General features: G+C 35.3%; 2 protein-coding genes and 1 long non-coding RNA gene across 4 annotated transcripts; 2 read left to right on the forward strand and 1 right to left on the reverse strand.

Annotated features, from left to right (window-relative positions):
- The first annotated feature begins 189 nt into the window (after nt 1–189).
- On the forward strand, nt 190–6,064 carry LOC144575809 (KH domain-containing protein). Its single transcript, XM_078326053.1, has 7 exons — nt 190–802; nt 1,017–1,192; nt 1,657–1,842; nt 2,230–2,325; nt 2,405–2,476; nt 2,581–2,697; nt 4,994–6,064. The coding sequence occupies exons 1-7, from the start codon at nt 418–420 to the stop codon at nt 5,912–5,914; spliced, it is 1,953 nt and encodes a 650-aa protein (XP_078182179.1). The 5' UTR covers nt 190–417; the 3' UTR covers nt 5,915–6,064.
- Nucleotides 6,065–8,297: 2,233 nt separating this feature from the next.
- LOC144575810 (cytochrome c) lies at nt 8,298–14,855 on the reverse strand. 2 transcript variants are annotated; one of them, XM_078326056.1, is made up of 4 exons: nt 14,826–14,855; nt 10,766–10,897; nt 9,213–9,346; nt 8,298–8,613 (listed from the first exon to the last, which is right to left on the reverse strand). In XM_078326056.1, exons 2-4 carry the CDS (start codon nt 10,875–10,877, stop codon nt 8,521–8,523), a joined length of 339 nt encoding a protein of 112 aa, XP_078182182.1. In that variant the 5' UTR covers nt 10,878–10,897; nt 14,826–14,855; the 3' UTR covers nt 8,298–8,520. The 2 variants fall into 2 exon arrangements, with proteins under 2 accessions (XP_078182182.1, XP_078182181.1); XM_078326055.1 differs by lacking the exon at nt 14,826–14,855 and having other exon boundaries at nt 10,766–11,067.
- On the forward strand, nt 9,837–10,970 carry LOC144575811 (uncharacterized). The gene is made up of 2 exons (XR_013518533.1): nt 9,837–10,283; nt 10,468–10,970. It is a non-coding gene; the product is annotated as an uncharacterized LOC144575811 (long non-coding RNA).
- Nucleotides 14,856–17,536: the final 2,681 nt, after the last annotated feature.

Here is a 17,536-nt window from a genome sequence, read left to right on the forward strand (position 1 = left end):
GAGATATCTCATATTTTGCGTGACTTTTGGAAAATCTCAACCGTTCAAATACGTTCTGCACGAATCTCAAAGCTCAAATAATACTGGCCCCTACGGTATCCCCGAATAGGCACCGGACACGTCGGTGACGCAAAATATGAGATATCTCAGAGGATATGAATTCCAAGGTACCTGGTGGGACACGGACTCGCCGTGACCACCCCTCGCATAGAAAACGAGCAAAACCCTGCAATAAATAAATTCTGTTCTCTCAAGTCCCAAGTCTTTCTTTTGCCTTAAACCTCGCTGATCTGACAAATATCTCCCGATCGAAACCCTAGCCTCTTCCTTTCCAAAATAAAAGGGGGAAAATAAATACACAAAAAAGAGAGAGAGAGAGAGAAAGTTCAAGAAACCCTAACCTTCGGTCCGTTCGCCATGGCGGAATCAGACGGAGCAATTGTCCCATCGGAGATCTCCCCAGTGGATAGCCAAACGCAAGAATCTGCACCACCGTCTGAGGAGGCGGCGGCGGCGGCGGCGGTGGCGGTGCCAGATAATTCGGCGGAGGAGGTGGAGAAAGAAGTGAAGGAAACGCAAGAGAAAAAGGAGGTTGAGATCGAAATCGAAGAAGTAGCTGGTGGTGAGGAGAAGGCTGGAGAGGCGAATCAAGATTTGAAGAGGAAGCTCGAGGTGCAAGAGGAAACGGAGAGGCAACTAGAGGGAGCCGGTAATGGAGAGGATGGAAACGAAGGGGAAGAAGAGAGAGAAGGAACTGAGGCCAAGCGACAGAAAACTGAGACCGAGGAGGCTGTAAAATCAGGTATATTCTCTCATTCAATCTGTTCTGTTAGTTTCTTTGTTTCTTGCCAGAATTCTTAGTATTGTATGAACAATATTAATAATAACAAAAACTAATATATATCCCCAAATATAGAAACAAATAATATAAATAAGCAAGAGAAGAAGATCAAATTGTGAATTGTCAATGAACTTGCATTTTCATTCTCTTCTTGTTATTTCTGTACCTGTTAAAGGAGAATCACTTGAAGAGGAACCTCGAGGGACAGAGACTTTAGAGCACGATACTAATAATAACTTGGAACAAACAGCTGAAGGAGACATGCAGAAAGATGATTTTACCACTGACAAAACTGAAACTGAAGATGGTTCATCGGATACCTGCCGTAAAATTGAAGTTCCTAATCATAGGGTACTGTTTGTATAATTGCTGGTTAAACTTTACAATGCAAAATTTGTTTTCAAACTTGAACATATTTTGAGTTCTCCCACCAGCATCTACCTGCTTTTTGGGGTACTTGTTTTGTATGTATGAGAAGGAATTCAAAGACATACCTGATTCGAAAAATACTAAATGAACGTCACTATTGGTTAGTAATGCAAATCCATATGTTGTTTCTTACATTGTTTGGTACTTAACGTTAGAACCATTTTACATTCCAGTGTATTAAGTAGTCATGCTCTCTCACTCCTTTTCCTAATTGCATATATATAAAAATAAACTTAAAGACCATGCATTGACAAAGACCTTTTGTTGTATGCCTGTTTTATGAGATATGGAAATCAACTTGTATTTCGAAATGACCGTTGGTGCATTGGAATCTGAATAGGGTCCTAGTGACAGTTTCATAAAGATTTCCTTTTCAATTATCTTAGGTTGGTGTGCTAATAGGGAAAGCAGGGGACACCATAAGGAACATGCAAAAATTGTCGGGGGCTAGAATACAAATTGTCAAAGATTCTGATATAGCACCCGATGCCACCACTCGTGCTGTTGAAATTTTGGGCTCAGTTGAAAGCATCGACAAGGCCGAACAGCTTATTAGAGATGTTCTAGCTGAGGTAATTTATATTATATTGATATCTTACTTCATATGAGTTCTAAGAATCTTGAAATGGTTTTCCCTTGAGAGGTGATTTGGGTCCACAATTTTCTTATTTGTAAAAAAAAATGGAGTATTGACTTGTGGTTTTGGGGCTGACTAGAGTAATTGTGTTTTTTTTTTCTTGGCATTGTGGGGCTAAATTGCACAAGTGAGGGTAAGTTGAGGCAACATTTATTGAGGCAATAGATAGATATTTTGAGTTTATTTGGTGCTCAGTTTGTTATAATTGGGCTGTTTGATCAAGTGGGGAGCATATAATTGTTGAAGAAATTTCTTTCCGTACATAATTCTTTGTCTAAATAACAATATAATTTACCTTGTTGATTTTTTTTTTAAAATTAAGGCTGATGCTGGTCGTCCACCCCCTCTCTATGGTAGGGGATCCAATACTTCACAATCTAGTACCAGCGAAATTGAAATGCAAGTTCCGAATGATAAGGTCAGTCGATAGCCATATCTTTGTTTTGGTCCTTTTCTTAATTGGTGAAGTGACAGTTTAGAAAGGAAAAACAATGTAGGTTGGATCAATCATTGGAAAAGGAGGTCAAATGATCAAGGAACTTCAAGCACGCTCTGGTGCTCACATTCTGGTTTGTTTTAATACTTGAAGTATTTTATTGACAGTGTACATCTTTTAAAATTTTGTGCAAAGAGGTTACTCTGTATTTATCTAGTGCTATTTCTCTATTTGAAGCTAATACCTATTGAAGCTTCGGAGGAGGAAGATGTGAAGGAAAGAACGGTGAAACTTAGTGGAAATAAGCAACAAGTTGAGGCAGCCAAATATATGATAAAAGATGTTATAAATCAGGTACTTATTAATCTCCATACCATTTTTTTTTTAATTGAGAGAGATTTGTAAATTGATATAAGCTCTGGGCTTTAACCAATATAATAGTTTTGGTAGAAAATCATCTTATATATTCTGCAAATGGAACTATGTTCAGTTGGAGATCTGAGATATTTAATTAGAGTTTTTTAGGAAGTGAAATTTTCGTTCTTTTGTAGTTCTAGTGCCGTCTTGTTATGCTGACCCAGTTGTTCTTGCCAGGATATTCTGAAAACTGTAACGTGTTAAAAATGTTATTCTAGTTTTATTTTCTCAGACTTAACTTAATATTTTACCAAGACATGCTTATTCTATGTACTTTAGCAATAAATATTCTGTGAAGTTTCGTATAAACAAAATATTAAATTTCGGCGAATTCAGTTACTTCTCCTCCTGTTGTTGAGCCATTTGTTTTGTAATTTACATTAGATCCATTTGAGGTGCTATCTCTGGTCTCCCTTGATGCTTATTAACAAAGTGTATGGTAATTACCTGCTATATTCCGCCATGTAATGTTGCAATGCTGAGTCATAGCCCATTTGCATTAGTGTAATGTTTCAAGTTCTGTGGAACATTGGTTTTGTTATATCTTAGTGCTGACATTTGGTTATCTGATCAAGACATCATTATGCAATTCGTTATATGGAATGACCATGAATGAGATGGTAATCTTAGTATTGGAATATTTGTTATCGATTGTCTTGATGATCATAATGACAAAGACTTAGCAGTATGAACCAAAAGGAATCAAGATAATGCCATGGTTTTAACAATGCTCAAAGTTCCGCATTTGGAATTGGTTGGATTTCATAAATGCAGATGAAGCGCCATCACGTATTTTATCTACCAAAAAAAGGTGTTATTGAGGCTGTGTACCGAGCCACCTTTTAGTTGGTTTGGGTAGGGCTGCTTCAAGAGCTGAAGGTTAACCGCATATTTCTATTCTCACATGGGAGTAACATACGGTTATGCCTAATTCCTCCTTTTCTTTTTTTGCTTTCTACAAAATTCTAATTTTGGTTTAGTGTACCAGGGCCACAGTCTTCCTACTTGTCCCCACTTTGTTTTCTCATATTAGTTTTTTTACCAGATTGATAGATTTTTAGGAACTGTAACTTTGGCACTGGCTAATTTTGCTTTGTTATTTGTGGAAAAGTAAATTATAACAAGGGGGAATTTCATGTATACCCCTCAAAAATCTTAAAATAAAGTATTCCCCCCTCTAAATTCATAGTATCTTATTTGCCCTTATAAATTTCAAAGACTCACAAATTTACCCAAATTATTGACTATTTTATTAAAACTCGTTTTAAATTTATAAAGTACTCATTTTCCCCTTTTATTAAAAAATAAAAATATGTATTCTTTGTAAGAAAAATGTTGTCTTCTTACTGATTGGTTTCTGAAAACAAATAGTTCATTTCTCTACTTGTCATGCATACTCGGTAGCATTTGCATGTGCTTGTGTGTGGTCATTAGCAAGAAAATGAACCATTTGCTCTCAAAGCCGACCAATTAGAAGACTAAATATTACTATGAAATAGGTTACATATTTTTTATCTTTTTAACTAAGCTTAAAATGGATACTTCATAAATGTTAAATGAGCTTTAATAGAATAGTAAATAAATTGAATAAATCTGTTTGTTTTTGAAAATTAGAAGGGTAAATATGATATTATGAATTTTTGATGGGGAAATACGTAATTTTGTGGTTTTTGAGGCGTATACATGAAAGTCCCCCTAATAATAAAGATGAAAAGCTTGTGGGAATGTAACTGAATAAATTTGAATTGATCTGTACAACTGCTTTTATTCTTTCTTTCCCTTTGAAATGGCAAATTAAGGACCAGATGATATCATAATTAAAAATCGTATTTTAGTAGTTTTAGAGCGAGAATACTGACTTGTACATTTGCTTAATCCTTGTTTGGGGCACTGGTGCCAGTTAAGTGTTTTGGCTTAAAGCCAGTTATCCTGCTTAGTGCTAACAGTGGTTCTTTCCTTTAGTTGGTTTTATCGTCTGTTAGAAACTGGAACAATGGAACTTGAAGGCTGGAAGCTATTCTTCCCTTACAAATAGTGTTCATTTATTTTGTAGAATATTTCTTGTGCGTATTTTATTAAAATTTGTAGCTTGATGTTAAGCTAATTCTCTCCATGGTTTGTTGTTGCTTCTTATTTGGTTGTACTCTATTTATCGGACTTTTTCATCTATTGACTCTGTTTTTTCCTTCTTTGCTTTACTTTTACCACTAACAGTATTTCTCATTTTGAACAGACTGGAAGGTCATATTCACAGAATCGCGGTGGGTCGGGGCATCGTCAGAGCTATGGTTCACGAGGACCTGGTTCACATGGATATGGTTCACAGAATTATGGTTCACGACCACCTCGCCAACACCAATCCCATTCCCCTAGCTACAGTAAGTACCCCAACCAGAGAGGTAAGAACTATCCTCAGCAGTTCCCCCAAAACCCTCGTCAGAGCTATGGCAAGTATCCTCCTGCTCGGGGTAGTGGGCGTGGGGCCGCAATGGGCTCCTCTTGGGACCAAAGAGCTCCATATGCTGGAAACCAACCACCACCACAATATGGTGCCGGTGGATATGGTCAACAACAACATCCTCATGGCTATGGGGCTCCCAACCCGTACCAGCAGAATGCAGTGCCACCTCAGCAGGCGCCACCATCTCAGCAATACTATGGGCAACAAGCGGCTCAGCCTGGCTACCAGCAGACTTACGGAGCAATGTACCCGCAGGCTCAGGGGCAAGTGCCAGGTGGTACCTATGGATCCGGTGCAGCAGCTCAGCAGCAGAATGCATATGCAATGGGTCAGTATGGGCAGGCGTACAGTCAGCCGGCTGGGGCTGATGGATACAGTCAACAGTACCCACAGCAATATCCCCAGCAATCTGGTCAGGTTGCAGCCGGTTATAGTCAGGTGGCGCCTGTTGCATACAATCAAACAGCTTATGGGTATCAAGGTGGGGTGGCCGATCCGTCAACTGGGTACAATGCGGGTGCTAGTCAAGCAGGCTATGGGCAGATGATGCCGGCTACTCAGGCTGGTTATGCGCAAGAACAGCCAGTGAGTCAGGGGGGGTATGATCAAGGAACAGTGCAACCAGCTGCTGCTGCTGGGCCCACAGCTCAGGCCAGTGGAGCCCCAGTAGCTGGGGCTCAGTGGCAGGGTTGATTGTTTGTTGCACTTTGGTAGAGTGTGCATGCATGTTTAGGCCAGATTGTGGTCTTAGACTTGTCCTAGTTGTATTGAATTTTTGGTTGACAGTTTTCCTTATTTGTGAACTTTCTTTTACTTCGTTATGAAAATTTTCTATTTGGATAATGTTTCTTATGGGGCTTTTGAAGCTTATCTGGTGTTGTCTTATATTGCGTTTAGTGTCAGTGTCTGGAGCATTATGTTTACTGTTGCATTTTATCCTCCATTATGCAACTTCTTACATGTAAAATTGCTGGGTAAAACAGAACATCTGTACATATTTCTTTTACGTTTACATGCTTTCAAAATAATGTGCTTAAACCAGTGAGAAGGAAATTGGATAGAAGCAAGCTATGAAATAAGAACATAATATTAAACGAATTTGGGGGGCTTTTCGAATCTGTTTTTTTCTCTCGCCGAGGCCCATCGGCGCAGTAGGCAAATTTTTATTTAAGATAATTTTTCGTCAGGCAGCACCTTCTTTAAAGCAAAATTTTGTACTAACAAGCGCGAATAATGTAAGAAGAATGTATTACAGTGATGTAATTAATATTAAATAAATAAGTGTAAATGAGATACAAACAATATGGGAGCTGTTCGTTGAGACTTAATTTTTAAGCAGCACTAATCCGCACCTATTTGACAATAAAGTTTAAAAGTAATTTTCTTAAGAAATGCTTAAGCCTGGCAAAATGCTTGCCATGTGAAATAATGACTTAAACTTAGACAAGCTTAAGAAAAATGGACAAAAAGAACACTAGAAAGGTGAGATTAACTGCACTAAAAAACATCCGTTCAGTAAACTTAAGACTCCTTAGAACACCAAGGAGCTCTAACGAAGCCTAAACTGAGTTTCCCGAACAGCACCTATAAGACTTAATGCAAATAGAGTGGCGATAGACGAACGTGAGCAACGCTGTGGAATTGCAAAAAGTTTAAATCAAATGTGTTGTTTAGTAATGGCGTTCTTTGTTGGAAAATTGAACTAAAAATAAAAAGAATTCCCCGTTGGAAAATTGAGCTGAGAATCTGAATTTTTTTTTATAGAAATCTATGTAACTGTATTGTAAAACTGTCCTTCTTGAACCAGTATCTTCCGAGTAGGTATCCTCTGTCGTGCTGGAATTTTTCGGAGTAGATCTGATTCATTCAAGTGCATTGAGTGTGGAGCACAAATCTCCATGCATTTTAATGGACCAGATCTGCACTGAAAAGTTCCAGTCCTGCAAGGAAATTTGAATGGAAATTTCCGGCACTACAGAAATATTTGCAATCGTATCCTCGTCTGTGATTGATTTCAATTTTTCAAGACAAGTCCCTGATAAATTTGTGTCCACCCCTTTTAGAAATGTGCACGAGCCATCACAAGACGATGGATCACGGAGTTGTTTCCATAGTGATAAACGAAAAGTTCGGGTTCGGTTCGGCCGAATAAAAAATTGTGATTCTGGTATAGTTCGAAAATGATTTAATACAATCAGAAAAAAAAAAAAAAAAAAAGAACCGCCCAAATTTAAGTTGTCATACAAAATTTATATAATTCCTGAGTACAAAAGATCTTAAAATCCATTCAAATTGTCTAAAAGTGACAAGCTTTTGAGATAAAAGTCACGTTGGCACGACCCACATGGTTCAGTTTGTTTTGACGTTTCTCTCTCCTCACGCTTGTTCTCATGAATAATACCAGACAAATTTTTATTGAAAAGAACGCGCATAATTCGTAAAATTTGCGTTTTATACAGTCAAAGGTTCGGTCAATATATAATACGTTGTTCGGTTCAGAAACACTAAAAAAATGAATTATTAACAAATTAAATGCAAATAAAACACGAATCTTGTCACAGTGGTTCATCAACAATTTAAAGATTTGAGAATTGTGTAAAGCTACAGCTACAAGCTCTAGAACATCTTTTTGCGTCACATGGATTTCCGTCATTCCAATTTCCAAAGCACAATGAAATTCAAATCTTAGTTCAAGCACAGGTGAAGGGTGTTAACGACACTTCTGATATTAAGTTCCAAAATGTAAACAATCTCATTCAAGTAGCTTGATCCAAACATTCGCACCATGTACTTGAAGATCAAATTTTATATTTTTAAAAAACTTTTTATTATTTTTCTAAGACAAGCAGAAGATTATTTGATCTAATGATTTTTAGACCAATTAAAAATAGTGATTTTCTACCCTTCTATAAGAAAGTTAAAATATTAATCTCTGCATAATACCATAGTCTCACTCAAAAAGAACATAAATCAATCAAAGTCAGAACCGGACCCTTAATTTTCCTCAAAAAAAATATAATATAAAAAAATATAGCCGCAGATCAAGCTATCAAGTATGAACTACTGTAATATTAAGAGACAAACAACCTTTTTGAATAGTGTTCAAACAATCACATCTGCCATATAAACGAATTTTCCAGAGCCTTTGTAAAAATAAGAAAAAGAATCTCTCAATTGTCCGACAGTACAGCTATAAGGCGAAATGCCCGCTTATTTGTGTTATAAATTCAAAGAAATTTGTTATCTTGCATAACAAAATAGAAAAAGAAAAAGAAAAGGAAGATTGATTAAAGATGAAATCAAGCAGTGGATTCCTTGAGATAGGCAATCAGGTCAGCACGATCTTGCGGCTTCTTCAGACCAGGAAACACCATCTTTGTTCCAGGAATGTACTGTAAAAACAGATAACACAAATTTAATCAGATCTAGACATCCTTATCAGTGTTTCAAAGATATCCAATAATTTAAGAAAAATGATTTCCAACTTTGTGAAAACTGTTTTTATTTTATTTTTAATTAAATCAAATGAACAGATAGAAGTCTTAGATATAAACCCGAATACAAAGCAACAATACGATAATTTACCATTAAGCAGTACAAATGTAAGGACCACTGATCAACATAACCACATTTGCATGCATATTTTCTTTTCTTGATATAAATTCAGATTTGATTATTATATCCTTATTAACTAGAGATTTTTTTTTTTTTAAATACACTAAATCGTATAAATATACCCAAGAACTTGTAGCTGAGAAGGGCCAGTGTCTCTGTCTGCCCCTAAATGCTTAAGTTGCATAGTATTAAGTATTTTTTTTGGTACATCATGGAATCAATATGTGTAGACACGAATATTACTGTCTAAATCAGCACTTCTACAGGTAAAAATTTGAGCTGTGGATTTTATCAAACCATTTCCACCCCTAATGTAAGATTAAAAAGATAGCATGCAAAGATGAAGATAATAATTGCAAAAAAAAGTAATGAGAACCTTTTTGGGGTTCAGAAGGTAGTCATAGAGAGTATTCTCCTCCCAATTCACAGCCATGTTTTTGTTTGCAGCGGAGTATGAGTAACCCGCTGTGGTACCAGATTGCCTCCCAAAAAGACCATTCAGATTTGGCCCTGTTCACAAAAAACAACATTATTTAAAATGAGTTTACTATATTACAAAACTTTGGAATTTCTTGTAAATTTTACTCCACAAAATTCTGAAGCTTCTGCAACCAATAGGTTAATGCTCTCATGTATGTTCTTACTCTATGTAAGTTAACATTTTTGTTATCAAAGGAGAATTATGACAATATGCATAGCAAAGTATTTAGTGTATGATTAAGATGACTTCATATAGACCAATACACAGGAACTAGATGCAGATCTAGATCTCAATTTTTCTTATGGGAATTTAAACTATAAAGTAAGATATTATCCAAAGGAAAACATAGGTTGCTCTATAAGAAACAAAAAAGAAGCGGAAAAAAAAGAAGTAAATCAAACTTCCTTCCAAGTTCTTAATTTCGGACAACGAATGGAAATGGATGGGGCATGGGGGAATATCACTTTCTCATTTCTTCAATAATTATTATTTCCCAACTTGAAGATTAACAAACTTAAACCTATCCTCATTTTCTTTCCTTCCCTTCCCTTTCCTCATATTCTGAACTTGGAAGCAGACCCTAAGAGGGATCATCCAAATAACAGTTCCACGGTAAAGTTGAAAAGACATGGTCACCTCTCTAACCTTTATATCACTATATTTGTTCCTAGTCTTTCAAACCCGAAATAAGGTGAAGATTATAGTCATTTTAAGGCTGTGCTCCAGAAACCTTAAATAGGGAGAATGTGGTTGAACTATTTTCACTTCCTTCACACCCCATTTCGGAAATTAACAAAATTAATCTTTGAATGGTAGAGTGGTGATATCTTTGCCATCTACTAGCTGCCCTTCCCTTCTCTTTTATTATAAAGTGATGAAAAACAACATTCCCCCTATTATAAAGTTATGGAACAAGTATGTAATTCCCTCTCCTTTTCCTTCCCCTTGTAATATTGAGTCTTGGAGGTAGGGGTGGCAAAAAAGCTCGTGGCTCAATCGTGACTCGCTCGTTACTGGACCGAGCTGGTTCGTGGCGATTACAAGCTGAGATTTCAGCTCGGACCCACAAAGTCAGTTCGGTCCAGCTCTCTCGGTAAATAAACGAGCCGATTACAAGCTGGGCCCAGCTCATTGCCACCCTTACTTGGAGCATAGCCTTGGCCAACCGTTGAAAGAAAATTCCACAAATTAAGAAACTTCACAAATAAATTCTGACTGCTGGATGCATCTGAATTTCTTCAGATAATATTAACAATTACCAGATATCCTAAAAGGTACCATTAAATATTTCTTCAGAAAAATTGCCTCGAAGTTTACGGACCAGATCAATAATTTTCTGTATAGGTAACACAGATTTTTTACTTTTGAAAAATATTAACATAGATTATTGCTTACGAATTTGCACATGTGAAATACTGGATCAGAGAGAGAGAGAGAGAGAGAGAGACCTTGCTTGTGACCAGCTCCTTTGTCAACGGTATGGCACTGAGCGCACTTTGTCTTGAAGATCTTCTCTCCGGCCTTGGGGTTGCCAGGAGGTGCTTCCGCGAACGACGCCATTGACGAGATCTGAGATCTAGAATAGAATTGGGAAGGTCAAGCTTTGGGAAAATCGCCCCTGCTTGTAGCCTCTCTCGTGTTCTGTCTCTCTAGTCTAGAGTCTAGAAAAAACGCTGAGCCGGCGCACGCAAAATTGCCTTCCTCCTCTTTAAAAACTAGCAAAAGAGCTCTAACAAATTAATACAAAGAAATGGTATCCGATTTATAATATTTTTTAAGTTACTGTGCTTGGGTCCCATGACTGGTTTGCACCGAGGCTAGCCAATTTATAAGTGTCCATGGACTCTACGAGTCTACGAAAACCGATTTTTTTTTTTTAAACCATAAATAAAAAATAATATTTTACCAAACCAACTTGACTGCTTTGATTTTTACAAAAACCATAAGAACCGAAATACCATTTCAGTTTGAATATTTTTTTCAGGACAGAAATGACATTTCGGTCCGAATCATTTTCACATATTTCGATAAAAAAATGATGGTAAAACTTGTGAAAATATTTCGGTCCAGAAAAAAAAATGCGGACCGAAATAGCATTTCAGTTCTTATGATTTCTGTAAAAACCAAAGCAGTCAAATTGGTTTAGTAAAATAATTTTTTATTTATGATTTAAAAAAAAATCACGTAAACTGCCGGACCGGGATCCCGCTATATTATTATATAATATATATTTTTACTCAAAAACGATTAAAAATGAATGATTCAAATGTTTCTTTTTGTTTTATTATTTTATTATATTTTAATATTTTAAAATTAAAATTGCAAATATGAAAATAAAATTATTAGATATTACATATATTATTTTTCAATTATGTAAAAATTATGACATTTTGGCTGAATAGTATTAAGAATATGTAAAAATACATGATGTATATGGGTTTTTTATGTTAATTTTATAATTTATTTTTCATGTATAAATAAAAATGAAAAGTAATAATGTTTTATGTGGAAGTGGAGAAAATAACTATGTTAACGATTTTATTTTATCGTATAACTTTTTAATTTTTAGTATTAATTTTTTTTAAGAAAATAAATGTATTTAAACACTAGTAAAGTTTAGGGTAAATTTTGTTGGAGGTGACTAGATTTTGTTCTTTGTTACGAATTGATCACTCAAGTTTGATTTGTTCCTCCATAGCCACTAAATATTTAATTTATCCCAGTCAAATCAATCTATAACTTTTTATTTCAAAAAATTAATAAAATATAACTTTTCCGTTAGTATTTTGGACAGAATGAGTATATTCTACTAAAACTTTAGATGGAATGAGCATATTCCGTTATATTTTGGATAAAATGAGAATATTCCGTTAATATTTTGAATGAAAAAAGTTATAAAGTGACTTGATTGGAACAAATTAAAAATTCAATGGTTATAGAAAAATAAATCAAACTTAAATGATCAATTCGTAACAAAGAACAAAGTTTAGTGACTTCCCACGAAATTTACCCTAAAGTTTATGATAGATCCGGATCATGAGGCAGTATTTGGATTGCTGTTGAATGAATTCTTTGTGGGGACTCAAACTGGGGACCCTTTGCTGGTAATCATTTGTGTTCAACATTCCCATAAACCTGGTTCATCATTACTTTTTGTTTACTTTTTTTTTTTTTCTCTTTGGAAAGTAGTTTTGGAGGACCCTTTTTCCCTTGCTTTCTAGCTTCCGAGTTCCGATTAGAAGAATCGAGAAGGAATAAGTTCTAGAATGAGCGGAGAAAACTGGAGAACGGGCCACACGGTTGGTGAGGTGCCACGTTGACAGGGAACCCGTATCCTCTCAGGTATTGTACAATTATTGCAGAGGATCACTTACTTTACGGTTTGAGATTAAATCTCAACCGGCTTGGGATTCGGGTCACTGTAGGGGGCCCCATTTTTGGGCTTTGAGATTCGTGCCAAGTTAAAAAGTACGGTTCAGATCTAGTAATTGTAAAAGATTCCCTTATCAGGTATTGGAGAGGATGTGAATCCGTTGAACAGGAGCGTGGCTGGCGGACGTGTTCAAAGCTGCTTTTGTTTTGTTATTAACACGGGCTAGCGATCCACGATCCGACCCGATCCGGATCTCTATAAGAACCATCAGACAATTGGATCCGGATTTGAGAATTGAGTATTTTGGGGTTAAGTGCGCCTCTAGTTATATTTATTGAGTCTAGCATTCCTTTTGAGTTTTGAGAGAAGGCGCTTGAATTGCATTACTAAAAATAATCTGTTACAATTGCCAGAATGAAATTAAAGCTGAAAATAAAATAACTAACTATCAAACAAGTAAAATATGAGCTATCCTAGTCCTAGAGTCAACTGACAGACTTTACAGCAAGTATAAATTTTCTTCACTATCTCAAATTCTCAATCTTTGCTTTTCTGCCAAATCTTAACCTGCTACTTGAATTTGCACCTGGTACACCCTGAAAATCTTAACCTGCTACTTGAAATAAACCAGTGTCAATTGTTGTGGGAAGCTTGAGTTCTTGCGTGAAGTTTGCACCCGGTACATCCTGAAAAGTGGTATTGTTTCATCTCGTCCAATTTGCTAACAGATGAGGTGAGGGGAGCACCTCCCTTGGAGCATAGATTAGCAATACTCTTTCTCTGATTTGGTGATAGAAGTGTGCGCATTGTGCCGCCATCTTGGCTGCTGCCCACCACGGCAGGTTATCGAAATTCCGTTCTTGTACCGCTTTGATGAGTACCATGCAGTCAGTATATATATATCACATAAGTACCTGGTTTTGACCTGCCTCTATATATTGCTGATTGGATGTGTTGTATAGTCGTTAGTAGCGCCACCGCCTCTACTTCCAATGGGTTTCGGGCGGCCATATGCTTGCCGTGCGCCTCAATTAGCGACCCATGTTCGTATAATACCACTCCCACACTCAGGGGCGGACGACCCAGCATGTAACAGGGGGGCAGCTGTCTCTCCTGAATTTTGAGTTTTAGTGTAGTGGTGATCTATCGGTACTTATCGATTTTGTTATTTTTTGAAAAAAAATTTTGCCTCCCTCTGAATGTTTAATTTATAATTAAAATTAAATTTAGTGTTAAAATCAAAATAAATTTCTTGAATTATGATTGGTAATTATAATTATAAGTTAAAGTATGAAAAATTACAAGTCAGAGTATTGAAAAATAGAATAATTATTTCAATCCCCACACTCCAGTACCCTCATTGTACCTCCATCTCTTAAACAGATTTTAACTTCCCATAAACTAACTTAACTAACTAATTTATTCAAAACACTAGTATAAATACTTGAAGATAATAAATTAATACTTGCAAATTAAGATATTAATACTTGTATGTCTAACTTGATATAACTATATGGAGGGACCACTCAAACTACATGGGGAGAAGAATCATACATATTTTTAGAGGTGGATTTTTTTTTCTTTTTTTCAATATCTTCCACATTTCTCACGTTCTATGAGGAATTTTGCGAATCTAAAACCACGAATGTATTCTATGCAATTTTATCTTTCAAATGAGATTCATGATGACGTACTTTCGGATTCATCGTCACACAAGTATTTATACCTCATTGTGCAAGTATTTATACAGCATCATACAAGTATTTATACCTATACTTGTAAGTATTTATCCCCAATCGTGGACCCCGCATCTCCGCATCACATTTCCCTAATCGTCCATGCGTCAACCTTTCTCTAATAAAAATAGTTGACCACATAGGTATAAATACTTCAGTGCATAGATATAAATACTTGTAATACTTGATATTAATACTTTTAAATGTCAGCAGTGTCATATGTGAAAAATACTAGGTATAAATACTTAAATGACGAGGTATAAATACTTGTATGATGACGAACCCGAAAGTATGTCATCATGGATCTCATTTGAAAGATAAAATTGTGTAGAAGACGTTCGTGGTTTTAGATTTGCAAAATTTCTTATAGATCATGAGAAATGTGAACAAGATTGAACAAATAAAATTGGGGGTACAATGGGGGGATGAGAGTGCGGGTACTCATATCATCTCCCAAATATAAGTCAAAGTATTATTTTTTTATTGAGTACCCAATTAGTTAACGGGTTTATTCAATTAGCTATTTAAATCCAATTCAATATTTTTTTGCCTCTGACAAAAATTCTGAATCTGCACCTACCCACACCAGTCTTTCCTGTCGGTTTCCATTGTGCAGCTGAAACACAGATTTTTTTTTTATGAAAGGCCCGTAAGCTAACACAGAGAGATTTGTCTCTGTGTAATTATTTCAGTAGCTCTGTTAATATTTAATTTAATATTTTGAAGAATTATTTGGAAAATGGATGTGCTTAAGCTCTCCTAACTGTTTTGTGATGTATTGTTGTTTCTATATTTTAATGGAAACAGGCAGCAGTAAGCTGTTTTTTTTTTCTTTCAAAAAATAAAAAATACAAATGGTGCTAGTAAATCTAGGATTTTCACATACATTTCCGTGAAGAGAGAACAAAACAGCGGTACAAATAATATAATGCTATATTTGGATTTTGGAATGATGTTGTTATGTGCAAGGTATATATAGAGACGATATGCAACTCGAATTTATTTGTTTCTACAGTTCATCATGCCATGAGATAATGATGTTGATGATGGTTGAGCAAAAATTGCACGGAGGAGAGTTTCATTTTATATCGCAGCTGGCCGATAATTTCTTCTGTTTCAGAACAGGTGAACGGGAGAGAGAGCAGAGGTGAAAGCGTACTGTTCAGAAGAAAGAGCGGAGTTACAAAGTGTTGATTTTTGAGAAATTTCATCACCCTCAAATCGGAGTGTAAAAACACTGTTCAGAGATAAGACCACCTCTAATCTGTCCTCTTTCTTTCTTTTAATGAGAGGTTTACCCCTCTGTTCTAGAGCATCTGTAGTGTTTTTAACTTTTTACAGGAGACAAGGAGATTAATATAGGCCATCTAAGAAAACTAAATCATATATGCCACAGGACCCAATCAACGGTGAAACTCTCTGAAATTTCTATTATTTATGGGATGAAAAATAATGTATTATATATCTCAAGAACCTCAAACATGCAAACCTCATATTTATTAGATGATTTTTCTTTTTTCTTTTTTTAAAAGTCTAATCCAAGTGCAGACTTCTAATACAAAGTTTAATTTTTCATTTTTGAAAGAGTAACTCGATTGCAAACAATTTGATTACGCAAATTGAGTTCTACTTGTTAGAGCAACATTTTTTGTTCTTAAAAAAAAAATGGTTTTTAAGTTTTATTCACAGCCCACAGCGAGTTTTCGGCCCAAAAAACATTCACGTTGAATTATGAGATCTATTGTTGCTTTTAATAATTTATGAATGACAATGGGCCAGATGGGCCGTCTTTGTCATCTAAACCTGAAAATTGAGATCAAATACATCTTATTCCTCTTCTAATGAAGTCTGGCCCGGTTATGTCGTTCTAAAAATTTTAAATTAAAAAATTACCTCAAGAATGTTAAATTATAAATAAATAAATTTAATTATTTTAGTATGTTTTCCTATTTGTAATTGTATTTCACAATTTAATTTGAATCTGAATCATGCATGCATACATTTGTATATGATTATTTAAAAGAGGAGGGATTCAATTACATTATTTTTTGGTGACATCAAATTACACTATTTATTTTCAAAGTTTTCAAATTTCAAACAATCAATCTAAACCGTTCAACATGATAGATATATTAAAATGTGCTTTCAAATCAAATTTTTTTTTTTTTCTTTTTTACTATTTATTAAGTATTTTTGTACTCATCTTAATAAAAAAATTCAAAAAATGTAAAATTTGATCTACAAGTACATTTTAACATATTCATCGTATTGAATGGTTTGGATCAACTGTTTGGACTTTGAAAATATAGAGTGTAATCCGGTGTCACCAAAAAAGAGTGTTGGATCCCTCTATTTAAAATTGACGGGAGTTACTAATTGATGGTTATGCATCTCAATCTGCTGAAATTCCAAACGAAATTTCAGAGACCCTTCAATCCACTTCTCTGCCTATCTCTCTTATTTCTCTTTCGTCAACTCTTTGATGAGAGAGAAAGAAGAGAGAGAGGAGAGAGATAGGCAGAGATGGGGATTGCAGGTCCTGAAATGGAATTTCAGCAGATGTGAATTCGATGGTTATATCAATTCACTTGGATCTGAGAAGAATTAGAAGCACAACGTTCTGGGTACTTGCTCATCAAAATTTTGTGCGCTTAATTAAACAAATCATCATATTGGTTCTATTAACAAGTTAAGCATTGATTTTTTATATATGTATTTTTCAACTCATTTGTGTAAGGTCATAGGTAGAGTGAGAAAAATAGCACGATGGAGCCGGTTTCGTTACGGAACAACACGGTTATGGTTAATGGCATAGTCAGGATTTTAATCAGCTGGGATAGACAAAAAAATATTATTAATTAATTATTATTTTATTATTTATTATTTTTCTTATTTAAATACTAAAATTGCTAACACACTATTTCTAATGAAGATTCCTTTTATTTTCAAACAATTCGGCAAAAGGTCAAGACAAAATCACGGTTTTAAAATCGAAATTACAAGTAGAATCGATAAGTTGACCTAGAAATCAAAATTAGATGAATTTCCACACAAAATAAAAAAAATTGTTGTGTTAAAATTATAGGAAAAAATAGGAAAATAATAATAAT

Source organism: Carex rostrata, chromosome 24, assembly GCF_964058835.1.
Source record: "Carex rostrata chromosome 24, lpCarRost1.2, whole genome shotgun sequence".
Taxonomy (NCBI): domain Eukaryota; kingdom Viridiplantae; phylum Streptophyta; class Magnoliopsida; order Poales; family Cyperaceae; genus Carex; species Carex rostrata.